General features: G+C 43.6%; 1 protein-coding gene across 2 annotated transcripts in view; it reads left to right on the top strand.

The window, feature by feature from the left end:
- The window catches only part of MAN2A2 (mannosidase alpha class 2A member 2), a 709,606-nt gene that overhangs the window by 38,014 nt on the left and 644,642 nt on the right, over positions 1–26,950 (top strand). The window contains exons 1-4 of one of the 2 annotated variants that reach the window (XM_078683268.1): positions 15,011–15,096; positions 16,618–16,772; positions 24,058–24,315; positions 26,446–26,590. In XM_078683268.1, the coding sequence (XP_078539394.1) occupies positions 15,054–15,096; positions 16,618–16,772; positions 24,058–24,315; positions 26,446–26,590 (601 nt within the window). In that variant the 5' untranslated portion in view covers positions 15,011–15,053. Of the gene's footprint in view, positions 1–15,010; positions 15,097–16,617; positions 16,773–24,057; positions 24,316–26,445; positions 26,591–26,950 lie in introns of those variants that run through there. The other variant, XM_078683269.1, reaches the window with a different exon arrangement.

The raw sequence follows: 26,950 nt of genomic DNA, 5'->3' as shown, positions 1-26,950 counted from the left end.
CTATAATGTTGCAAATTGCTTTTCCGGGGAAGCCCAGATACTTAGGAGTTAAAATTTGGCACACAGATTTTGATATACAGAAGGGAATTGTTGGTTGCACCCTGCATGTGTTAAGTAGAAATGTAAATTGTGGTGCACTTTGCAGCACCCATAATGGTCAGGATTGCTCTCTTCAAGATGGTGATATTACTTGGAGTACTATACTGTTTTTCAAATCTCTCGATTATGATGTCCCATATTTGGTTCAAGTCACTTAAGCCTTATTAGAGACATGATCTAGGATGGCAGGTGTTGTCCGCTTATCGTTACACACTTTATGCTGCTCAACAAGGAAGGAGACTCGGGGGGGTAGATTATGAACTATGTTATCTGATGGCCCGGCTTCAGTGGCTTGAACAGTGGCTGGCAGCTGACGGCTGCCTACGCCGAGGGGTGGGTTTACTTGCGGCTAGGGAGCTGCGGGTGTGGTGGACTGTGGGGCTAGAGTCCACATAAAAAAGTTATTTTGAAGAGACTCTTCAGAGTCTAAGCTAATGGATTGAAGAAGATGTTCTCTCTAGCATCCAGTTCTTTGTGTATGGTGCAGTGGTGTGATCTCTGCAGCATCTATGGGACAATTGCCATCCGGAACCACCATCACATGAATTGCAATAGGTCCTGTTAATCTTCGGAACTGGAGGTAAACTATCCTCTTGGCTGTATAAAACAGTTCCTGCGATGGGTAGCTTCGAAGCTGCCGACTTTGAGTAATAGGTGGGAGGAAGTGAGTGGCAGGCTATTTCAAGAGAAATAGTGGGAACAAGTGTTACAACAAGCAAATACAGTTTCAAGAAACACTTTGTACATATACACTCAGCTCAGTTATTTACGTACCATGTACCTCACACACCAGTGACTGAACTTTATGATGTAGTCAGACAATACTAGCTGCATCTGATGCTCCCTTTAAAGATATAGATTTTATCCATATGATTTTGGACCTGCCCGGTTATAGTCCCATTTGGATAAAGGTCACAAATGATCTCGAATGCACATTTAGATAGGAGAGCACAGCTCACAGTGAAAATTTGCCTGCTGGGCTTATTTGTCAGACAACAAGAAAAAAAGGTGTGTAATAGATTTTTAGATTTGGTTCTTGCCGGCAGGGATATAGTAATGCATTGGTGTTCTCCTTATGGACTGACACTTAGGCAAGGGGAAAAGAGCTAGCAAAATGGTCAATAGGGGCGGAGGCTGCTCTGCACTCTGAAGAGCAACGATTCATGCAAAATAAACCTCTGGTGGAACAATAAATGGCAGTAGTCACTACCTTCTTAGAGATGGAAGATCAACACTTGGAAAGCCAGAACTAGAGATCTTGCTGTCTATAGTCCCCCATCCCCTTAGTTAGATGCTTAGTATTATACATGCCTCTCAAATATCACAACTACATCTGTAGATAAATTGAACTAGAATTGTAAGGGAAATTGTTTGCGGTTGGGTTGGACTAACGAAATAGATACAGCACAGATTAGACTGGACTACTGCACTGAAGTTTGTATTTGTTAGACTTTTTTGTATTTTATAATATAATGTACTTGATTTTATTATATGCTAGTCTTTGTTTAATATCTGTTTATTGAATACAAACAAATAGGAAATTACAACTGTTGCCAAGGATGAGGAGCAATTGCAGGGGGAGCTAGACAGTGGGACCAAGTGAACAATCAACACAAAACCCTTGCATGTGCTAGTCTTGTGTAAATAAGGTGATCAAGAATTTTGTTTTAAATGGTTACTTAACTATAATACAAAGCATTCGAGCACAGATCATATACAAAATTGATGCCTTGACTTTAGCTCCATGTATCACCTTAATGTACAATGTATGATATGTAGTAGTTGAATAGCTTAATAAAACATAAAAACAGAGGAGGCACCGACAGAAAAGTTGTTTAGTTTATGACTTGGTCCTAATTTAAACTTGGTACATCAGAAAACTAGATCCAAAAAACAAAAAGGAAGATAGAGGTAGTGGTGATAGAATCACCCTCCAATATGATATGAGAAAACAATGGGATTCTATCAATGTGAAGTGAAATATTTTTATAAATTTTTAATTTAGGTAGGTGAAGAGGGCTCTCTTCGAGGGTGGCGAAGAAGGAGCACTATGTACTTTTAAAATACCCCTCACACACTAAGAATCCCTTAGTGTCATGCTTCATCATAGGGGTCTTCCCGTCCCTCTACGGCGCGGGGCGTGCTACGACCTACGAGCTACGCGGGAGCACTGATGTAAATGACGAAAGTCTATGTGTGGTGTGGAACAGTGATATGTGATAGGAGTGTAGGGACCTAAATCTGTGAAGATAAAAAGGGTTAAAAAATCCCTGGCTAGTAGAAAAAAATAATTTAATGGCTTCCCTAGCTGGGAATGTTAAAAAGGGGGTTAGGAGAGGTAGAACCAAATATGTTAACTACCTAGTCGACATGGCATGTTTCGTAAGCAGTCCCCTACTGCTTACGATCAGGACCCTATGTGGTCCCTACTGGTGAAACTCAATTGCTAAGTATTGTATGCCTAACGTCCTAAAACCTAGTATCAAAAATAGGCTACTTGGTTAAGCTTCGGGGCTTGAGTGGGCCCGTGGTGAAGCGGGAAAAATATTGATGACCTATTGTGGTCCCTGTAAAAAAAGTAGAAACAGAAAATACATACTGTCAATGCACAGAAAAATAGTAGTTTGAAAGCACATAATACTCAGAGGCTGCAAAATGCATGAGTCACATTGCGGCTTGAACCCAATAGTAGTTGGTCATGAGAGCCTCATTAGTCAGTGAAACATATAGACAAACAGTGATATATTTTTCTTTGCTCATGGGGTCATTAATATGAAGACCCTTCGAAATATGTGTGTAATAACCCACCAAGATGTCACACACAGATACGCTGCAATGCTCTACACATCTCACGCGAACATTCTACAGCGTACCCATAAGGGATGAATAGATAAAAAGGGGGTAGCTGTTTCGAAAAGTTCCTTGGTGGAAAACAAAGACACCTACAGTTTCAAAAGGCTACGAATAGTCCGTTTATAATGGGAGGGCATGATAGACACCTCTTAGTGAAAACGCATGCACATAGCCATCAGTATATACATACAGTTCTTTAAATGCTTGGTTCATCATGAGTCTGCATGCTGGGGATCGCTATCTTGCGGTCTACTGTGAAAATACAGGAATTTCTTTATGGCGTCGCTATATAGACGACATCTTCCTTATTTGGAATCTTGATATTCCTACACTGCACTCCTTCAATCATTGGCTGAATAACAATTGTGCTGACCTGAATTTCACTCTGGTCTATGATAAAAACCAAATAGCTTTCCTAGACCTGACTATTTTCAATCATGATAATGAATTACTAACACATCTTTACAGGAAGCCCACGGAACGCAACACTCTCTTGAGCTACGATAGTAATCATCCCGGGCGCTAAAAGACTCTTTACCATATTCCCAGTTCCTGAAAATCAGGAGGAATTGCTCAGTTAAAGCAGATTACTTCAGGGAAGCTGACGTACTTGCCAATAAATTGAAAGCACGGGGTTACCCTAGAAGATTAATCAAAACGGCCTCTAAAAGGGCCTGGTATTGCCCCCGTGAAGCCCTTCTGACACCTAAGACAAGGGATAAAATTGAGAGAATAGCGTGCGTAACCACCTTCTCCCCCGTATCCAACAAAATCCGGAAATCCATTCTCAAACATTGGCCCACACTAAATGCAGGCCCAATACATCTAGAAAGGCCAGTGTTTGCTTTTAAGAAAAGCAAGAACCTAAGGGACCATCTAGTAAGAGCTGCACTACCAGCGCCTGTTTCCTTGACAACAATTGAATCCAACTGGGGCCTCCCACCTATCTTGGGGCACGTTAAGTGTGGATGTTGCACTGTGTGTGAGTTCACGATTGAGGCACGGAATTTCAGCCATAATGGTGTGACAGTGACAATGAAAAGCTTTACTAATTGTAATAGCCATAATGTCATCTACGCTATCTTGTGTCCTTGTCCAAAAATGTACGTTGGCCAGACCACTCAAAAAGTAAAGACCCACATATGCCAGCACCGAAGTCGCATCAGATGTGGGACTCCTAACGCACCTCTCGTCGAACATTTTGCAGAACTGAAACACACTGCTGATGATATTAAATGGACAATTCTAAAGACAGTGAAACTCCCACAAAGAGGAGGCAACTTGGCCCAACTACTCAACCGAGAGGAACTAAAGACAATTATTCAATTCAACACTATCCACACAGGATTGAACAGAAGTGAGGATTGGACAACCCTGTTGTAAGCGCCTAAACCGAAAAACTTTGGCGTCACTTCCCCACGACAGGTTGTCAAAAGATGTTCCAAATCACAAACCTAGGTCCAAACAATTTGCATCATTTCAAAGGTTCTTTTATTCCTTTGTAATCTTGTCGTATTTCTGTGATGTAAGGTTACGAATTGTACAGTAATTGTGAGTTAATGTCACCTTATTCTCTGCACATGATCACTAATTGGTCACAATTTGAGCACCCCCAATGGCACTTCTAATTGTATGTATTATAGTCATGCCCCAGCTCTAAACCCACCCTCCCCTATGGATTACATGAGGTTCATCCTCATAGCCATGATTCGCAATAATTCCCAACAGCCAGAACGCTATTTTTGCCCAACTAAAAATGGCTGCCCCGAAAAAAGCGAAGTCAGTATGTTATGTTATGTTAAGGTGATTTATTGTGCGCACAGATACTCCAGCCAAGGAGCGTCCCGGCGCAAGGACAAGGCAAAACACAACACAACAGAGAATAAAGACAGAGCCACTAAAACAGGAAAGTTTTTATCGCCCTCCGAAAAGTCAAAAGGTCCTCCATCAAACGAATTTCAACAGGGAGGGAGTTCCATGCTGATGCAGCCACGACCCTGAAAGAACGGCCTCCCATACGGCTGAGCCTGAATCTGGGGACCACTGCAAGGGCCAAACCCTGGGAACGGAGACTGCGGGTGGGGACATAAAAGGAAAGGCAGCTCGACAAAATTTCCGGGCCGATACCTCTCAGAATCTTAAAAGCAAGACACAAGATCTTAAAGAGAATGCGCTTCCTAACCGGAAGCCAATGTAAAGAGCGAAGGACACCTGCCACAGAACTAAATCTGGGCAGGCCAACAATCGCTCTCGCCGCGGCATTCTGAACCCGTTGCAAACGGGTTAGTTCGGCCTGGTTAGCCCCAGCCAGGAGAGAACTGGCATAATCCAGGCGAGAGATGACAGTGGCCTGGATCACCAGTTGCCTGGTTGGGGCATCAAAGAACTTGAGTACTGGTCTCAAGCCCCTTAGAAGTCCAAAACAACAGGCCGCAGTCTTTTGTGTGTGCCCTACAAAGGAGAGGCCGGCATCCAACCATACCCCGAGATTTTTCACCTCCGACACCGGGGTCGGAGTAGGTCCCAGCTCTGAAGGCCACCATTGGTCGCCCCACAGCTCCACTCCCTTACCGACGACCATCACCTCCGTCTTTGTGGCATTAAGCTGAAGGCAATTGCCTGTCAGCCAACTAGCCACCGCCTTCAGTCCAGACTGAAACCTGGGGGCCGCAATTTCCGCGTCCCCGCTGAGAGTAACCGCCAGCTGTGTGTCGTCGGCATATGAGACCAAGGTTAGGCCCCACTGCCTAGCGACATCAGCCAGCGGTCTCACGTAGAGATTGAACAACGTGGGACTCAGCGAGGACCCTTGCGGAACCCCCATGGCCAGCGGTTGGTAGTTGGACTTGAAGGGAGGAATGGCAACACAGAAGGAGCGGTCGTCTAAAAAGGAGCGGAACCATTGCAACACCTGACCGCCAATACCAGTCTCCTCGAGCCGGTGCAGGAGGATGCTGTGGTCCACCGTGTCAAAGGCGGCGCTAAGGTCTAACAAAATAAGCGCCGCCGTTTGACCAGCATCCAACCTTGCCCGGAGATGTTCCACCATCACAAGTAACGCGGTTTCCGTACTGTGCCCAGCACGGAATCCGTTTTGTGTGGGATCGAGGGCATTGGTTCGTGCCAAATGCTCAGACAGGGCCAGATTGACGTGGGCCTCAGTAATCTTGGCTGGCCAGGGTAGCAGCGAAATGGGGCGGTAACTTTCAGGCTTAGATGGGTCCAGAGTGGGCTTTTTAATAATTGGGGACACCACAGCTTGTTTCCACTTAGCTGGAACTACTCCCGTTTCCAAGGACAGATTGACAAGGGAGCATATAACTGAACGCCCCATAAAAGCCTGATCCCGAAAAAGAGCAGGCCTTACCGGATCGGATGGGGATCCGGATTTAACTTGCAATGCAAGTTTGTCAAAGCCGTCCGAGGTGAGGGGGGGGAAAACAAGCAGAGTAGTCTGATGGTGAGCCCCATTGATACTTTCCTCACTGTGCCCTGTACCAGAAAATGTCCGATAAATGGCTTGCACCTTCCCTAAAAAGTAGGATGCGAGGGATTCACAGTGGGAAAGAGAGCTTTCGGTCGTAGAGGTGATCCGCTTCGTCGTAAGATCTTTAACGGCCTTAAAGATGGCTTTCGACGGATTAGAACTGTTCCGGAATTCAGCGGCATAGAAGGCCGCACGGGCTCGGCAAATAGCTCGATGGTATAGCTTAACGGACCTGGAGTATGCGGCTTTTAGGTCAGCCCCATAGGTCTTCCTCCAAGCCCTCTCAGCCCGTCTACAGGCACCCTTTAAAGCCCGAAGGGCGCCATCGTACCAGGGGCTCGACTCTCGAGAATTGATTTTAGTTGATACAATAGGTATCAGAGAGTCCAAGGCCCTGGTGATCCAAGAACAGAAGAGGTCATACCCCTTTTCTACATCCGTCAAAGGGCCGAGCGGCTCCTCTAATAGAAGACGATGAAAGTCTTCTAACCGAAGCTTTTTCCAAGCCCTCTTCTGAACCCGTCTAGCCGAAGAGATGGAAGGGGTGGCAAAGACAGGGCATAGGATGGATACCAAGAAGTGGTCTGTCCACTCCACCGGTGAAACAGAAGTAATTTGAATCCCCGGCAGATTAGTGAACAAGGGATCCAAGATATGCCCCCCTGAATGGGTAGGCTGGGAAACCATCTGAGGGAGTTGAAAGGCCTCCAAGTCAGAGGAGATGGAACGTACCGTCAAGCCAGAGAGGGTGTCGAAATGCAGATTTAAATCTCCCATGATAGAAAAGTTGGCACAGTCTGCAGCCAGAGGGCCAACTATATCAGGGAAAGCATTCCTATGGACCTCACTAGTCACTTGTCATGTGACCTCTGTTTAACCAATAACCAGCTCCTTGCCTAATAACACGGAAGCGATTCTGCCAGATACAGCGTGTGACCGGCGTATGCAGAGTATCTTCAAACTCCCCGGTAAGCTCGCCGCACCGCTGCTCTCCAACCCAGCACAATCCCAACTTGCCCGCTAACCTCCTCAATTTTTCATTATTTGTGCCCCGCAGCGGACCAGTCATCATTCTGGCCGCCCCGCAAACACGGCGCCATTAACCACGCCGGACTACTGAATACCGCTTGAAAAGAAACTAATCTGGTAAAGTAACGCTCACGATAAGCTAACTCACTATCTCCTAATCCCAGACTAATCTCATGCCCCTTATCCCCACAGAGATTATTCACCTCGCAGTTCGCGACCTACACGGCGCATGCACTACGGCTGCAACCGGAATCCAAACCTCACGGTAAAGCAGCTTCTGCCCCAATTCACCCCCGCCCATTACCCCCCAATACTCAATTTTAATCCTTCTCTCTACATTACTCCCACAGCGATCCCATCTGGCATCTTTGAGCCTACAACTGTAAGATACCAGCCATCCTTCCTAACTAGTGTTTTTCTGTCGAGGACGCAAACTTACCATTTAACCACACGGTAATGCTGAATCGTGACCTCACAGAATTTTTAAAAAAATCACCCCTGGCGGTCCATGACTGATAAAGTCTACCTTTTACCAACAGCGACGCAATCAACGCGTGCAGCAAATCGTGGCACCGGCACTGTGTATGCAAAGCACCAACTCCGGTGGACCATTTACAAATTCGAAAGCAATTCAAAGGGTAATGCGAAACTCCTACTTGATGTATTACACCAAAAGTCTCCCTTCAGCTATGAGTGACTCAGTCATGCCTGCATCAATTCTGTATCAACAGTGACTGAATAACGAACCCCGGCACCTGCACAGAGCTCGCAAGCATCGTCTCAAATACTGCCCGATATCAGAGGGATACCCCAGAGATGGTAAATTTATATACCTCGGCCTGACCCCTTCTCTAACCCCAACACTGTCCAAAATGAGTACTAAAATATTCCCTTATTCCCAACAGGGCAATGCTCGGCGGTTTCAACAATCAGGCCACTCCATTTGAAGAGAATTTTATCTCAGACACTAACTTGGTAGGTTCTCCTACCACTGCTCAATAATTTATTATCAGGGAGGACCAATGCACCTATAGTACGGCAAGGACCACAATATGACCCCTCACTCCGTATCACATCCTGATCACGGCATCACGCCTCACTACTTCTGCGCAGAATATTAGAACTTGGATCACTTGCACGCGCCATTCTTACCCTACAGATTACCACCACCAAAATGTTGTTAAAACATTGATTGTTCACATAATGTTTATCTCTACAGTAGCATGAATCTCTTTTAAAAAAAAGGTTGCACAGAATGCCCACGCCTTATGGCTACACTTGTCACTGCGATTCCGAATTCTGTAACTGTAAAGCGAGTGCTGACTATTACCTGCCTAATACCAAAATTGACTACATGTATGTCTTTGTTTTTTTCTCCCTTGCTTTTTTTCTAAAACAGGCGTTTAAAAAGCTTTACTCAGGCAAAATTATTTTCACGTCCTGAAGATGATCCCATTATAACAGAGCTTGGGATCGAAACGTCGACTCCATTTAGAGTAATTCATACATGTGACCCTATTGCATTATTGTGTGTATGAGTAACTCCAGGATACACTGTCAATGTAAATCCATATCAGTGACCTGCAAGCTCACCCTGTTTGCCTGATATTTCTTTCACCTATTGTCCCTTTTCACTTCTTCCCAACGTATGGCACAGGACTGTGCCCTACTATAACCCCACTGTTTTGGGTTATGTGTTGTATTTTTGGATCAAACAATCTATCAAATCAATAAAAAATCCCTTGCCCGGCTGGACAAGGGATTGTGAACTATATAGTAGCCCACTGTGGTCTATACAATATCTTTGTTTTCTCTTATCTCTATATGCTAAGGACCACTTGTTACTTTGATAAATAGGGCTTATTTGTCAGACAACAAGAAAAAAAGGTGTGTAATAGATTTTTAGATTTGGTTCTTGCCGGCAGGGATATAGTAATGCATTGGTGTTCTCCTTATGGACTGACACTTAGGCAAGGGGAAAAGAGCTAGCAAAATGGTCAATAGGGGCGGAGGCTGCTCTGCACTCTGAAGAGCAACGATTCATGCAAAATAAACCTCTGGTGGAACAATAAATGGCAGTAGTCACTAACTTCTTAGAGATGGAAGATCAACACTTGGAAAGCCAGAACTAGAGATCTTGCTGTCTATAGTCCCCCATCCCCTTAGTTAGATGCTTAGTATTATACATGCCTCTCAAATATCACAACTACATCTGTAGATAAATTGAACTAGAATTGTAAGGGAAATTGTTTGCGGTTGGGTTGGACTAACGAAATAGATACAGCACAGATTAGACTGGACTACTGCACTGAAGTTTGTATTTGTTAGACTTTTTTGTATTTTATAATATAATGTACTTGATTTTATTATATGCTAGTCTTTGTTTAATATCTGTTTATTGAATACAAACAAATAGGAAACTACAACTGTCGCCAAGGTTGAGGAGCAATTGCAGGGGGAGCTAGACAGTGGGACCAAGTGAACAATCAACACAAAACCCTTGCATGTGCTAGTCTTGTGTAAATAAGGTGATCAAGAATTTTGTTTTAAATGGTTACTTAACTATAATACAAAGCATTCGAGCACAGATCATATACAAAATTGATGCCTTGATTTTAGCTCCATGTATCACCTTAATGTACAATGTATGATATGTAGTAGTTGAATAGCTTAATAAAACATAAAAACAGAGGAGGCACCGACAGAAAAGTTGTTTAGTTTATGACTTGGTCCTAATTTAAACTTGGTACATCAGTAAACTAGATCCAAAAAACAAAAAGGAAGATAGAGGTAGTGGTGATAGAATCACCCTCCAATATGATATGAGAAAACAATGGGATTCTATCAATGTGAAGTGAAATATTTTTATAAATTTTTAATTTAGGTAGGTGAAGAGGGCTCTCTTCGCGGGTGGCGAAGAAGGAGCACTATGTGCTTTTAAAATACCCCTCACACACTAAGAATCCCTTAGTGTCATGCTTCATCATAGGGGTCTTCCCGTCCCTCTACGGGGCGGGGCGTGCCTCGACCTACGAGCTACGCGGGAGCACTTATGTAAATGACGAAAGTCTATGTGTGGTGTGGAACAGTGATATGTGATAGGAGTGTAGGGACCTAAATCTGTGAAGATAAAAAGGGTTAAAAAATCCCTGGCTAGTAGAAAAAAATAATTTAATGGCTTCCCTAGCTGGGAATATTAAAAAGGGGGTTAGGAGAGGTAGAACCAAATATGTTAACTACCTAGTCGACATGGCATGTTTCGTAAGCAGTCCCCTACTGGTGAAACTCAATTGCTAAGTATTGTATGCCTAACGTCCTAAAACCTAGTAGCAAAAATAGGCTACTTGGTTAAGCTTCGGGGCTTGAGTGGGCCCGTGGTGAAGCGGGAAAAATATTGATGACCTATTGTGGTCCCTGTAAAAAAGTAGAAACAGAAAATACATACTGTCAATGCACAGAAAAATAGTAGTTTGAAAGCACATAATACTCAGAGGCTGCAAAATGCATGAGTCACATTGCGGCTTGAACCCAATAGTAGTTGGTCATGAGAGCCTCATTAGTCAGTGAAACATATAGACAAACAGTGATATATTTTTCTTTGCTCATGGGGTCATTAATATGAAGACCCTTCGAAATATGTGTGTAATAACCCACCAAGATGTCACACACAGATATGCTGCAATGCTCTACACATCTCACGCGAACATTCTACAGCGTACCCATAAGGGATGAATAGATAAAAAGGGGGTAGCTGTTTCGAGAAGTTCCTTGGTGGAAAACAAAGAGACCTACAGTTTCAAAAGGCTACGAATAGTCCGTTTATAATGGGAGGGCATGATAGACACCTCTTAGTGAAAACGCATGCACATAGCCATCAGTATATACATACAGTTCTTTAAATGCTTGGTTCATCATGAGTCTGCATGCTGGGGATCGCTATCTTGCGGTCTACTGTGAAAATACAAGATAAAAAAAGGGGTCTCACGAATGATTTCATAGGAAGCGTGGCCCTTTTGTATTACGACAGACCAAGTTTTTAACGACCAGTGGACAGGGTCTTACTTACTTACGTAACTGCTACAGAATACTGCCAGCATATCAGTAGCGGTTACGTAAGTAAGACCCTGTCCACGGGTCGTTAAAAACTCCTATCACATATCACTGTTCCACACCACACATAACCTTTCGTCATTTACATCAGTGCTCCCGGGTAGCTCGTAGCACGCCCCGCCCGGCAGAGGGAACGGGAAGAGCCCTATGATGAAGCATGTCACTAAGGGATTCTTAGTGTGTGAGGGGTATTTTAAAAGCACATAGTGCTCCTTCTTCGCCACCCGCGAAGAGAGCCCTCTTCACCTACCTAAATTAAAAATTAAAATTTGATAAAAATATTTCACTTCACATTGATACGATCCCATTGTTTTCTCACATCAGACAACTATGCATCCATTTGGTGTATGAATTAACAGTTCATGATTTGGTGAGTGGGCTATGATGGTTTTAGGGTTAGAATGATAACATGATTGTTCTTACTTGTAGGGTAAGCGGCACGGTGACCATTGGAATTATATTACATGTGCAAAGTGTGTTAACTTTGTGAGTGTTTACAATCATTATCAGTTTATTATTTTGTTGCATTATATATACACATATAAAGCTACTCCCTAAAGGTTAGGACTACATCCATAAATGGATTGTGAAAATCTCCTCATAACCCCATATTTAGAGGTATTGTTATGGGTTTTGGGGCGTTCTCTACAAAAAAAAGAGAATATAGATTTACACTATATTAATACATGTAAATAAGTGGACACTCAAATCTCTGATTTTTGTATATTTAAATTTGAATTCCATAAAAGTCATAAAACCATTCCAATCGTAGGAGAAACCTACAAGGAGTATATTAATAGTGTTTAAAATTACCTTTGTGAAATGGCCCTTGGTCAGCAGTATTGGATGGAAAGGTTTCTCTGTGCCACAACACATCGGTATTAACCTTATGCAGATTATGCCCCAAAAGGCACAGGCAGCCAGCCCTGATTTTCTGCAGTCGGAAACATAAGCAATCCTAGACATCCACATGTTTTAGTGATCTGAGGAGTATACCTGGCCATACCATGACTACTTAAGGTGGCTCAGATATATAGCAAACATTAGATAGATTCACATGACAGGGTGTCATCCTGTTCTGCAATTTATGAGTGCATTTGTTTAGCAGGGAAGCAATGAGGAGTAATGAGGTTTTAGAGCAAAGTCTCGATTAACTCTGCCTTATAAGTATTCAGTCATGCTCATCAGTGAGGTGGGCTAGGTACAGCATGTGGAACACGATGTTTGGTTGTATGTGTGCACTCTCTTAGAAGAAAGTATTTATCCTTGTGTGATTGGATAACCTGACTGTCACCAAGTACGCTCGGAGGGAAGAGAGTTTCAGTTTCCACAGGCTTCCAGGCAAAGCTCCTTACTATTTACCGGGCAGTGGCCTACTGGGATTACAAGTTCATGTAAGTATTTTGGCTTAATGAGTTGAGGGACTTTGAGTGCAAAGAATGAACACATTTTGTAAGATACATAGAGTTCCTGAAGTGAAATACCTAATTTATATGTGAAGTGTAGTTTACATTTTATCAGCCACCGGACCACAAAAGCTAAATTTCTTAGTTTATCCTGGGTATGTTGCTGCTTTCCTCTTAATCTCCTTAACAGAGGAGAATGGCACTTGCATGTGGTTTGTCAATTTTCTTTTAATTTTCAAGTGAATTGTAAATGTGTATTGTGAAGCAATCAGTGCATTGTTTCTTCTTACATACATGCATTTTCAGTTAAAAAAAAAAATATTTTCGCAATTATTAATTGCTGTGTGTTGTTCGTCTATATCCTTCCCAGTTGTCTGAGATAGAAACTGAAACAAAAGGAGGTCGCACAGCTTGCATGTAATGTCACGTAAAATGGTCACATTGGGAGAGCAAGAATTTATTTCCTGTCTCCAGGATCCACACTCTGTATTTTAGCTTCTGGGTCAGATATTTTCTCTCCTCCACAGTAACTCCGTACTTTAGCTTCTGGGTCACATATTTTCTCTCCTCCACAATATTACTGTGGGGTGGCAGTTTTGAAAGTGCAATTCTTATCTGAATTGCATGTCCTTATAGCCTTTTTTTTTTTACTGCCTCAGCCTAACCTTGATTCTTGCATTCCAGGTGAGCAAACTGTTGTGGTTAAGAAAGAGGGATACAATATAAAAAGGTACTATCTAACTCGTGCATTCATTGAGTTAGAAAGTATATAAGTGTGGTTGTGCAATAAGAGTTAATATGTCAACTACTGGGGAGTTTGGTAGCGATCTCTAGAAAGAGGCATTTGGCCGTGGCCCTGATTTAGAATGTTTAAACTATGGGGGCGTCCTAAAGATTGTATGTCCCTTACATTCTTTAAGTAGTCGAAGGTAGTGGAGAAAGCATCTGTGTGAGTGACAAGGTGCATTTCAACTTCTGAGCTCTCATCCAACCATGGCAATTAGTGCCCTTAGGAGTGTAGCTCCAAACACTGCCTTTAGATTGTTTCGTGAGTTGGAACGCAAAGAAAGAATATTTATGTTCTGTCTTTTTCATAATTATATTCCTTTGATAGTTTTACCTTTGTAGATTAGGGCTTGCAAGTGGTTTATGTCGTGCTAAAGTACCAGCCAGATGGATATCTCTCCTGGATAGAGTGTCTGAACTTTATTATAAAAAAATAAAAAACGGTGATCGTTCTCCATGATTGCTTCCAGCTCTAACGACATTCAGTTTGGAGCACTGTTCAGCCGTCTACTTTGGGGTTTTCAGTAAAGATGTATTGATGCTCAGATTGTTTGCTTTTACAGCAGAGTATACTGATGCATCCCCTGCGATTGGAGCATTAATTTACGTGAAAATAAAATGAGGCTGATCTTCATGGCAAGGGAATGGAAAACCCAGTCTTTTTGTGACTGTTCATCTGTGTGACACAAAAAAGGTGCCTTTCGGCTTCTCTGCAGTAATCGCCTTCTGTTTGACGTCTCTATATGTATTATGGCGGATGGAGAAATAGGAAGTCCTTGCTGCAAGATGCACTAAATACTTCCACGGCTTGGTATTTGTACTCCTTGTTAAGTTGAATTAAATATTTGCCTTGCGTCTCCTAATGTATGATTAGCCACTGGCATTAACTGTAGAGGGAGCCTGTCAATCTGTTCGTTTTTGCAATGCAATCTAATGTAGCTGTTCTCGTCTCCAAGCCAAGTCCCTAATGGTTCTTGGCACTTGATGCAAGGGCTAAAAATATCCTTTCTGTCCTAGAAGGTCTTAGCATTGGATTACATTAACTGGGACACGACAGATTGTCACAAATAGTATTCCCTCTGCATGTCCGTCGAGGGTCTGCTGAGGAGGCAAATGATATTGACCACAACAGGCATTGACTAAATAACGATAAGTCATAGACGCACATTAAGAAACTTGATTTTCCAATGTAATAATAATTTAAACATTATTTTGTTTTTCTCTTTGGGACACAGATTTTATCTGGAGTGTGTCCAATAATAGGAGAACCTGAAACTACGATAATGGTCTCAGTGGTGGAAAAATCAACTCTTCTTGTTCGTGAAGGTGGCAACTGCCTCTAGTACTTTTTTATATCTTAACTGTTGTTAATGTACGTTTTTCTTTTTTACAAACTGTTAAGCATGTGGATATATGTTTCATTCCTTGGGACAACCTGGTTAGAAATGGAATTGCACTTTCTTTATTTCCATACATCCTACAGCCCATAGCATTTCCTGCGAGTTCTCTTCCAACTGTCTTTCAAACATTTAGGTAACATAAGGCGGTTGCTCAAAGTTTCAGGTGTTATTATTAAAATGCTTATAGTTGCATTACCTTTAACCCTTATAGAAGTAAAAGCAAAAAATAAGATTTTAACTGAACTATACGTGGCTATTACCAATATTGATATACTCTTTGTAGTAAATCTTTCTATTAAAAATACAGCTACATTGAGTTGGAGTATACATTTAAAAAGGCTGTAGGATATTTTTCAGGATTAGCATCCCGAAAGGAACACTGAAACCCCAAACCACCTTAGGACTAAGTGTGCTTGAAGTCTGGGAGTTAAAGTCCCACTGCCTGAAAGTTCTGTTTTGAATGTACAGTTTTCCTCGAACACAAACACTGGATTGTGCACGCCGCACCCAGTTTAAAATCGAAATTCCTATCTCGTGATAAAGCTGTGCAGTGGATAAGCGGTCTTGAAGCTTAGGACAGGGAAGGTCCTTCTTTCTTCCTCTTCCTTTGCCATTTGTCGGTTTCCTGTAGTCTACATCTTTTCATCCATACTTAGTCTAATGTATGCATGCTCCTGTTCCTACTTGCTTGCTTGCACTCTAGTAACGTCAATACAAACACATTATCTAAAGAATGTTACAATTGTGGATTTTAATTTGGGAATTCCAAAAGGGCAAGTGTATGTGTGTTTCTTATAGCAGTGAAGTCTGAGCACTGCCTGCTTTGTACACTTTAACAAGCCATCTGAGACACTCCAGCTGAATGAACCCTTTGTCACATGTACTGTGGGCCTGGGTCCATCTGTGGTAGCACGAAGGTAGTTTTTGACGTACCACAGAAAAGTTATTTCACTTGTAACTCTCCATAGGTATTTGTTTCTACTGAAACAGTCTGCTTCTTTTGAACAAGTATTAGAAGTGGAGGCGAAAAAAATAAATATGGAGATAATGGTGAAATGACACACATAATATGTTAAAAAAAAAACTGCGTTCTTGGTCTAGGGCAGAGTTCCTGTGTTGTTTAATCTAATACTTAGCTGCCTTATAGTTGAAGACAGGAACACATTCGCTCCAGACCCGTATAGGATTGTTCTGTTGTCTGGATAATCCTTTAAAATAGGTGCTAAAACAGATATACTGCGATGCTTGTGTAACCCATGCGTAGAGCTCTCTCTAGGATACAATCACTTTGGCTTGGTAAAATGTATCCATGAAAGCACCATTTTGGTTACACCCAATTTACCGACAATATGATGGACTGGTAAAAACGAACCATTCATTGTACACTGGAATTTATTGAATTTCCTCACTGTTGAAATTTGAAATCCGTTCCTCACTTATGTTGCAGGTCGGTTCTTCCGATTCCCAGGGATGAAACTGAAGAAGCAGGTGACTGTGTGTGGAGCCGCCATCTTCTGTGTGGCTGTGTTCTCCTTGTACCTGATGCTAGATCGAGTGCAGCATGATCCTGCTCGGCGACAAACTGGAGGAAACTTCCCTAGGGTAAGGGGACCATAGATTGTATATGTGGATATTTTTTATGCGTCGATGGAACATGTGTTGCCAATGAGATGTAATATCCTACCTGGACACCTGTTTGGCTACTAGGGTAAATTGATCTATTAAAATTCCTCATCAGACTTGTGTCACTTTCTGTCTTGTCTACAGCAGGGAAGGCATTTAAGGCCCAATGTACCAAAGGGTGTCCACCCTCACAAAGCCTGTGCTGTAAAATTTGGTAGTTTTTGTGATGGAAAACAATGCTTTGTGACCGCAATTGTGGTCTCAAAGCAGTGACCGTTTACAGACGTCTGTGGCAGTCAATAAACCTTTGAAAAACGGAAGCCACCTGTGAGAAACGGCTTCCATTGTGCAAGTGCCAGCTGGCGGCATTGAATAAAATAAGTTTTAAAAAGCACACCAGCTATGCCTACGAAGGGCGTCCTAGTGCTATGACAAGGAAATAATTGGTATTGAAAAACCATGTTTCCCTCTTTTTAAGCGTGCAGATGGAGAGTTATGGAGATCCCATGTGAGGTGTTTCAGTGACTCTCGGACAGGTAGCCAAAACAGCATCTGCCCCGTCAGGCACATTGGAATCGAAAAGTCTTTAGGAGCTTGGCCCCCAAGAATTTAAAGGACTGGGATTGAATAAAGGAATGGATGAGACTTTGTTGATTGTGTTACAAGAAAGCAAATCAAAGCTCTGAAGGTTATAATAAGAGTTTTATAGATCAGTTATTTTTTTATTAAAGCCATAATAAAAAAAAAAAAACAGCTAAGCGCCTACAACCCTGTGGGCCTGCAGCATGTGGAAATGAGTTACAAGAGTATATATAGTCTTTTGCCTACAGCCCTGGGGCTGGCAGCGAAAAAGCAAGAGATATAAAAAACAAAATAGGCAGACAAAACAAACACCCTCCACACCTTCGAATAATTCATGAAGTATTGATAAGTGATCAATGGTAAGAAGTCTTTGGAGCTAAGGTCACTGGGTATAAGAAGCTATAACCCTGGGCATTTGAGAGGGTTAGATAACAATTAAAGAAGAGGCTGTGGTCCGTAGCAACCGAAGTAGCTTCAGATAGAAGCGACAAGTCAATTTGTTAAACTCCGTAGATAATAGACGGATGAAGGGAGCCCATTCTTCCAATGTTTGATCAACTGTTAGTGAGATCTTCTCCATCCCAAGTGTAAACGAGAGTTTATGGAGCCAAGTCATATGTATGCAGGGGTCTCCTATCAGTGCAGCATGAGCCAGGATCACCTGAAGTGCCGTTCCGAGAGCTGGTGCCATGTCAATCAATCAATCATTTGTGAAGCGCACTACATACCTGCGAGGGTCTCGAGGCGCTAGTGGCGGGGGGCGCTACTGATCGAACAGCCAGGTCTTGAGTATCCTCCTGAAGGTCAGCAGGTTGAGGGTCTGTCGTAGGCTCAGTGGGAGGGTGTTCCATGTCTTGGAGGCGAGGTGGGAGAAGGATCACCCACCGGTGGTTGTTCTTCGGATGCGCGGGACGGTGGCGAGTGAGAGGTCGGCGGAGCGTAGCTGGCGGTTGGGGATGTAGAAGGAGAGCCGTCTGTTGAGGTAGGCTGGGCCGGTCTTGTGGAGTGTCTTGTGTGCGTGGGTGAGGAGCTTGAAGGATATCCTCTTGTTGACGGGGAGCCAGTGCAGGTTTCTCAGGTGGGGGGTGATGTGGCCGTGGCGTGGTATGTCGAGGATCAGTCGTGCCGAGGCATTTTGAATGCGTTGTAGTCGTTTGATGAGCTTGGTCGGGGCTCCCGCGTAGAGGGCGTTTCCGTAGTCGAGTCTGCTGCTGACGAGGGGCTGGGTGACTGTCTTTCTTGTATCTGTCGGGATCCATCTGTAGATCATGCGGAGTGTGTTGAAGCAGGAGGAGGAGACGGCGTTGACTTGCTTGGTCATTGAGAGCGTTGAGTGGAGGATGATTCCCAGGTTGCGTGCGTGGTCGGTGGGTGTCGGGGCTGCCCCCAGTGCCGTTGACCACCAGGTGTCGTCCCAGGCTGAAGGGTTGGAGCTGAGGATGAGGACCTCCTTCTTGTCCGAGTTCAGCTTCAGACGGCTGGTCTTCATCCAGTCGGCGACGGCCTTCATTCCTTCGTGGAATGTGTTCCCTCGACTGGAATGGAGAGGGAATGTCTGGCCATTAGGGATACCTAGAATTGTGTAGGCAGGAAATCTAGGGATGGAGGTGTGAAATGCCTTGCCAACATCATCAACACCTGATCCCAGAAACGGTTGAATTTAGGGCAATGCCTCACAGCCTCTCCAGTATTCTTTAGAGGATTTCACGGTTCCATGAAGCAAGTCGTGCTCTAGTTCGATGCCAATATGGCACAATCTTAAATGCTGTTTCCGTACTGGTCATATTGTGTACAGTTTGTCGGGCTATATAGTAAAAGTCTGTCCAAACCTTATCAGAAAAAGGCCTGCCAATCTCGTCTTCCCACCTCCTCTGCCCTGCCGAGAGAGGGCGAGCTTCCTCTCCACTAAGTTTGATATACCGCTCAGTGATGGGCTGCCTATCATTATTCTTAGTTATTAACCGTTTCTGAAAGAGGTCAAGTGCCTCTATGCATGGGGCCGAATTGAGAGCTGCAGCACCCAATGGCGAACCTTAAGGTATTGGATATGGTCGGCTTAATCTAAGCCGCAATGTAATTTCACTTGGTTAAAGCGTATTATCTCTTGAGGGTCAAACAAGCAGCCAACTTGTTTACAGCCTCCGTCAATCCAGGGATGGAATCAGTCATCTTGGAGTCCTGGGGTGAATTCAAGGTTGGAAAAAATAGGTGTCTTTGGGGAAGGGAAGATTGTCAGTTGCGCTCTAAGTGGCACTACCTTCCACACACGAAGGATGGAGTTTGTGACAGGAGAGTAGTATAATCCCCATGCCCAATGTCTTTGGGGAAGTCCTAGTTCTTTCCAAATATGGGAGCCGCCACTGACTGATCCATGAAGTAAGTGGGCTGATCCTTTCCACTAGAAAGCGTAACTACGAGGCTTGATAATACTGCAATAAAGAAGGCCCCGCAAGACCGCCTTCTTGTGTGGGCTGATATAAAAGGCGTTTGTGGAAACAGGCTTTCTTCCCTCCCCAGACAAATGCATTGATAGCTAACTGAAGTGAATTGAGAGCTTGCTTAGATGGGGTCAAAGGTAATGCCTGGAAGAGATAGAGAATGCGTGGTAATAATGGTCCTTTTTATGGCTGCCATTCTACCGAACTGAGATGCCTAGGTGTTCCCATTTGTGGATATCCGTTCTAATTTGCTTAGCCAGGGAATCCTAATTGATCATGATAGTTTGATGGATAAAGTGGGCCAGCTCAATTCCTAGATAGGTAATAAAATCAGTGGCCCATTCGACTGGAAAGTGGGCCTGTAACAAATGTTCAGTCTGATGAAGGACAGATCAAGTCAAGATTTGTGACTTTTGCATATTGACCTTAAAGCCAGAGAATGATCCAAAGTTCTGGAGTTCTGTAACCAGGGCAGGAATAGAAGTGAGTGGGCCAGAGATAGCCAGGATTGCCTTGCCTGCATAACGTTTGATGAGATGCTGTTCCCTGCAGGCTGATGAGATGCTGGTACCACCAAATGTGATGTCAGGATGAGACTGTATGTGTTAGACGAGGGATTCCATGTATAGGGCAGACAGATAATGGCGAGGATGAGGGCCCATTGACACACACCCCTGCCCTAAGTGAGCTGTAGATGCTTTTGACCCATCAGAGAAATCGGCCACCAAAGCCAAAGTCTTGAAAAGCTAATGCCAATGGACTTTGCCGAACGCCTTCTCCATGTCAATAGATAGATGAAGAGCCTCCCTTTTAGTACTTGACACCTTATCAAGTAGATTGAAAATGCATCTAAGGTGATCCCTGCATTGGCTGTAGGTATGGATCGGGGAAAATCAGACCTGGCATGTAAGGGTTGAGTCCATATGCTAGTAAAGAGTTTAGCATTGATTTTTAATAGTGAAATGAGTTCATAAGACCCACAGAGGGCTGGGTCTTTACCTGGCTTGCGAATGACTGAGATGGAAACTTCGAGCTATGAGTCAGTATAGGAACCTGTATAGGCAAAAGAATGACAAAGACGTGTAAGGAGTGTGGCCAATTCATGACAAAAGATTTTATAAAATGTAGAAGGGAAGCCATCAGGCACTGGGGATTTCAGAAGTTTAAGGCCAGAGATGGCCTGTACCACCTCTTCAATTCGTATGGGCCTGTCTAGGGTTGCAGCTACCTAAGATGGGAGAGGGGTGGGGGACAGGCTGTGAGGTAATCCGAAGGATCATCTGGAGTCCCAGCAGAGTTTGTACAGAGACGTTAATAGAAATTCTGAAAGGCATCAGCAATCTGTGGGTCCGATCGAACCTCTGAGGCTGGGGTGGGACAGATCACCCGAACAGTCTCGGAATGGATCTTAGCTCAAAGGCGATGCACTAGTAGTTGCCCGAAGCGCTTACCACACTGATAGAACTAGTGTTTACGACAGGCTAGGACGAATTCTGCCCCATCTAAATCTAGACTTTTAAGGAGTAAGTGTGTTTGTTCCAGTTTTTTCCAGATCTATGGAGCACCAGTGCTTTTGTGTATTGCCTTTAGTTCCAGGACTCGTAACTCAAGGGCCCGTTGCTTCTCCTTTTAGAAGTGATTTTCTGAAGCGGAGATAGCAATGAATTCCAATCGTACCACTAATTTCAGATCTTTCCAGAGTGAAGCTATTGTAACTTGACCTTGACTGAAGATAAACAGTAACTGTGTTATGTATGGCTGCGACTGTTGAGGGAGATTGGAGTAGAAAGTCCCTGAGGCGCCAACAAGAGGTGTTTATCTGAGCATCAAAGTGTATGGTGAGAGTTAAGGGTGCTTGGTCGGAAAGCGAGCAGGGGGTTATGCTGATGTCACTGACCAGCATCTGGAGGGCTGAGGTCCCCAAAAAATAATCAACACGCGCATAGGTTAGCTGAATAATGGGTGAAGTCCTTAGAGTGAGGGTGTTGCAAGCGCCAGACATCACCACAATCTGCCAACCAACAAAGTCCCCGGGCAGAAAAAGCCCCTGTTTGGCCAGAGCTCTAGCCAGAGCGGTCAAGGGTATTATCCATGGGCAGGTTTACGTCGCCGCCAGCCAGAATAGCGACATCTGGGGTTTGGAAGAGAGGGAAAGGGCGTTGGTGATGAAAGCTTCCTGTTCGTCATTGGCAGTGTATATGTTAGCAAGGGTAAAGTGAAAGGTGCCTAGTCCGGTTTTATATGCTAGGAACCGTCCCTTACTATCAGTCACTTTAGAGATGATATCCCTCTTAAATCGTGTGGAAAACAGGATGACTACCCCTACCCGTTTCATAGTGACGGAAGACCACAGCTGGCGTTGGAACCAGCGGAATTGCATGTGGTGGACCTCTTTAGACAGTAAGTGTGTTTCTTGAAGGAAGTATATGTCGCTACCTGAGCTTTCTAAGAGGGAGAGAATAGCTTTCCATTTAGTGGGATTGTTGTGGGCTTTAACATTGTGTCTTGTGAGTTTATTGTCTAGAACCCTCAGTCAGGGAAGTGTGGGGGGCAGACAGACAAATATCTTTGCTTCCCTTGCTGGGCTTTTATTATGCCTATCGCTTCCCTCTCTCTTATACTCCATGACCATTGCCATTCATACCACCCATGTGAGACAAAAGAATGTGGATCCCAAAAACAATAAAGAACAAATAACATCATATTTAAAATAACCATACGGAAATGTCCATCAACAATGGTAATTATCAGACTCTGGTAGGTCAGGAACGAAGATCAGTGGATGGGTCTCACTGGCGGTAAGAGCCTTTCCACCACCCAAGGCCACTGTCATTGTTCCAAAAATGCTGGGCGAAGATCAGAAAGAGCCAAGGAGAGTCGATGGAGGCCGGGCTCATGTGGGCCTACCTCCGGCGCCTTAGGCAAGTTTGTCCAACACATCTCAACGTTCTCGGGACTCGGGCGAGGGAACCGCTAGGAGCGCTTCAATGTTTGGCAGAGTGTTTGGTATGTGGGTGAGCCACAGGGGGACCCAGCATCAGAGAGGGAGCCATCTCTGGTTTCTGAGATCGTAGTTGATGAAGCTGCCCTTGCCAACAAAAGATAAGGCAGAATGGGGGCCCCATCGGTAAAACCTCTCCTAGGAATGCACAAAATTGGTCACTGGCTTGAACGCTCTGCGACGCTGCAGGGTGAGAAGGGAGACCGCTTGAAAAAGGGAAATAGTGTGACCTCCAAATTGTATAAATTGCTTTGAACTAGCGGCTTTCAAAATGTTCTCTTCTATTTTGGAAATGTGAGTAGAGCTAACATGTCAGGTGGGGCAGTACCCCAGGATCTTCCGGCCCTGTGCACCTTGTTGAAACGTAGTTCTGGGTTATCGTCCTAGTCGAGGGTACAGCAGCAAAGTGACTGGACGTATTCCCGTATGGCAGATCCTTCTGCTCCTGATGGCATTACCCTCAGGCATGTGTTGCTGTGTTGGGATCTGTTCTCAAGATCCTCTGATTCTGTCCTGAGGACTTTATGTTCATGTAGACGTATGATTTCTTGGCATGGGAACTCTAGTTCTTCCCCTTTGAGCATCTCATCCTCCAACGTGGAAACACGGTCATCAAACGAAGTCAAGTCTTGTCATCCGTCGCGCATGTCACTTGAGAGGTTGCTTTTAAAACTTTGGAGGTCTACTTTGAGAGAGGCCAAAAATTCCTGAGTCACTTGGGCATGATCTTCATCTTGGGGCCCTGCTGAGTTGGAATGCGTGGTTGTTTGGGAGCTGCCCGCCGAGTCCTTGGTCGGTGCCGATGTGGAGCTGGTCAGCATTTCTCTGACTGATGGGTCACGCTTGCCCTTGGAAGAAGCCATCTTGTTGGACACCACGCTGCTAGAGGAGGACGCTGGCCAGTCACTGCCAAAGAGTCGGGGCTTGATCTTGTTCAGAGGGACTGCATAGGTGGGTGCTAGGCCCCAACAAACCAGGGCCCGGATTGGAGCAGAGTAGGCCACCCCCCCTTGACCCCAACAGTGCCAGATAGTGATAGCTGCTCCTAAGAAAGAATGTGGACGGAGCGTGAAGAGTAGAGCACATCTAGTACTCGCTGCATATGGGAAGCTTCCAAACAATATAAAAGTCTACTACAGAAATGGAAACCTAATCTTGCCAAGTAATTTGTCCTAACTTTGTTTTCCTTGTTAGATTTCTGAGTTTTTTCTGGGTATTTTATTTATCTACCAATTCTTTGCAGAGCCAGATTTCAGTGTTGCAGAACCGGATTGAGCAGCTGGAGCAGCTTCTGGAAGAAAACCATGAGATCATCAGCCACATAAAGGACTCTGTACTTGAGCTGACTGCCAATGCCGATGGCCAACCTGCAGTGCTTCCATACCTCATTCCCAATGGCTCCTGGGTTATGCCTCTGGATTCCAGGCCCAGTTTCCTTTCCATATCCCCACAAGACTGTCAGTTTGCAGTAGGAGACAAAGGAGTTAAGGCAGATGTGCAGGTAATATTAAAATTAAAGTTGTTCAAGACTGGTGTTGGTAATCCTTATGTAATATGCGTAAAAGGTGTTGCAGGCAGGCACTCCTGTGATGCTGGCTCATCTTGTAAGAGTTAAAATAAAGGTTACCATTAGCAAAGACATACACCCAGCACTTAAAATCAACATGACTTTAGGACCTTTCCTTGGCAAACCAAATTATTTTGTTTTGGGTGTTTTAGGGCACTCTAATATTGAAGATCTTTGGTATAGCTCAGAACTGCAAAGTAGTCTCTCCAAAGAAGCATATGAGTGCATCTGTAAACAACTGAGTGGAGAAAAGGACTTGCTGTCTGCCCTTTACTACCTTCCTCTCTGATGCAATACTGTAGTACTCAATGTACAATGTTTGCCTTGTATGTCATAGAACTTTTAGATTTTAGTTACTGATTTTTGCTACCCTTCTTAACATTTGAGGCAGTCCAGAGCCTATGTTTCTCTTTCTATGTACACCCTCCTACTTTTTCCCCTATTGAAACCAACTTGCTTCTTTTAGCTGTTAATGTCCCGCAGATATTTACATATGTGTGATATCCTCCACCCCCTTTCCGCCTGTCATTTTTATTCCACATTAAAAAAATTGCAAACATTTGCATCACGCCTTGTGGCCTTTCCAGTGAGGACCTTGCATCACCGCTCTCCTATAGACTATTTTTAACAAGGCTACAGAAACTCACTTGTTTAGTGGGTGTAGTTCTTTTAGTAGTCATGTGAATTTGCAGGATACTCCATATAATCCACCATCTTCTTCAGAAATCAGCAATATTTTTTAATTTAAGTGATTTTGAGGTTACTAAACACTCTTTACAATGGGTGTAATGTAGTATGCAATATTTTGTAAGGATTTCTTCATGCTATTGAAGTGTTATATTTATGCAATAAAATAGGTGACGGGTTCGACCATATTTTCTTCCTATTTCAAGTTGATGGACTGGGAAAAGTCTTTTGTTTACAGCAAGAAAGTCAAAACTTGAAATGCTAATTTGTGATCTATGATAGCAAAAATAATTCATTTTTATCATCACGTCTTGGTTAGCCATGCATGTAATGTTTTTATCAGATGCACCATTCTCGAAGCAGCCATTATTTCACAGACATTCTCTAATCGGCAAATATTTCAATTTAGAAGAATCCTGAGCATGTTGTAACTCTTTAAGGTCAGATACCTTGATTTCAAAGGGCGGTATAATGAGACTCACATTAAATCTGAAATGTTCACTACTGTTTTAGTGGAAAGAGGTACGTCCAGAGCTCTTAAAGACTGAAGTCTGGGTGAACCTGAAACCAAAGCCTACTTTTAAAACATAACCGCTCTGTAGTGAAAGAGAAAAAGGTTTCTTAAAAAGAAGTGTGTGCATGTAAGCTTACTTTCTGCTGATTTCAACCTTTTTTTATTTATTTGTTTAGAAACTAATGGATATCTAAAAGGGCTTGTTAATACATTGGAATTTCTGTGGTTCCATGCAAGCCAAAATCATCAATTGTTGAGTAATAGCATTTTTTGAAGTTAATGGTGAATGTGTCTTTGGGCCTCTCTTCCTAACAGTTGATCATAAACATCAAAACATTATAAACACCATTGGGTCACAGGGAAACCCACTGGTGCCAGATGCTTACGCACACCACATCATCTACATGTGGCCTTTTTCTTTATTAAGTCAGCTGTAATAGTAATTTGGTGTATGGAGCCACATATCAGCGGGGTGGGTCCTGATGTGCATAAGGATTCCACCTATTCGTGTCAGACCTCTGACGCTTTCTCCACCACTCACCAGTACCGCTTCTGAAATTAATGTCTCCTGTCAAATAGCTATAGCCCACCCATCAGTCGGCAGAAGTTTCCACCTATTGCCAAAGTCAGATTTCTCCAGTGTACATCTGTTCTCCTCATCACTATTTGACACAAAAGTTCTGAACTCCTGAAGCTGCCATCTCTGAGTGTAAAGCGATGTGAAGGGGCTGGAGACAATATGCCAGCTTTCAATCTCTTTACGCTTCCAGTTTTAGTGGTTCTCACACTGACCTTATTTATTTGTGAGGCTTGATCTATCACCTGAAATCCTAATTTCTTCTTACATGTTACTTATCTCACAGATGCTGGATGTATACTCGGAGGTTCCGTTTGACAATGTCGATGGTGGTGTGTGGAAGCAAGGATTTGACATTACTTATGACCCCAATGAGTGGGACACTGAACCTCTGCAGGTGTTTGTGGTACCTCATTCACACAATGACCCTGGTAAGTAAACATGCACTAATCTAAAAATGTGGAGTCCTAGTCAAACATTACTTCAGGTCAAAATTAGATACGTCTTGCCCTTCTATTATTGTATGGAAAAAAAAACACTTAAAATATCGAATCATAGGTGGCATCAAATAAAACATGTGGCAAACATGTAGGAATATTTCTTATTTATGTCACTTTGAGTATTTGCGTAGCACATGCCTTGATCAATTACTACAAAAACACGTTTGTAGTAGCTGTTGATATAGATACTCATGCTATGCTCACTCTTTCCATATAGTGGTCAGCTTGGACGTTTGCAAGTTGTTTTTCTTCAGAGAAGGCTTTGAGTCACTGGATACACTGTTGCTTCAC

Source organism: Lissotriton helveticus, chromosome 3_1, assembly GCF_964261635.1.
Source record: "Lissotriton helveticus chromosome 3_1, aLisHel1.1, whole genome shotgun sequence".
In the NCBI taxonomy this organism is placed as follows: Eukaryota; Metazoa; Chordata; class Amphibia; order Caudata; family Salamandridae; genus Lissotriton; species Lissotriton helveticus.
The sequence above is the reverse complement of the archived record's forward strand: the minus strand, read 5'-3'. Positions and strand labels throughout refer to the sequence as shown.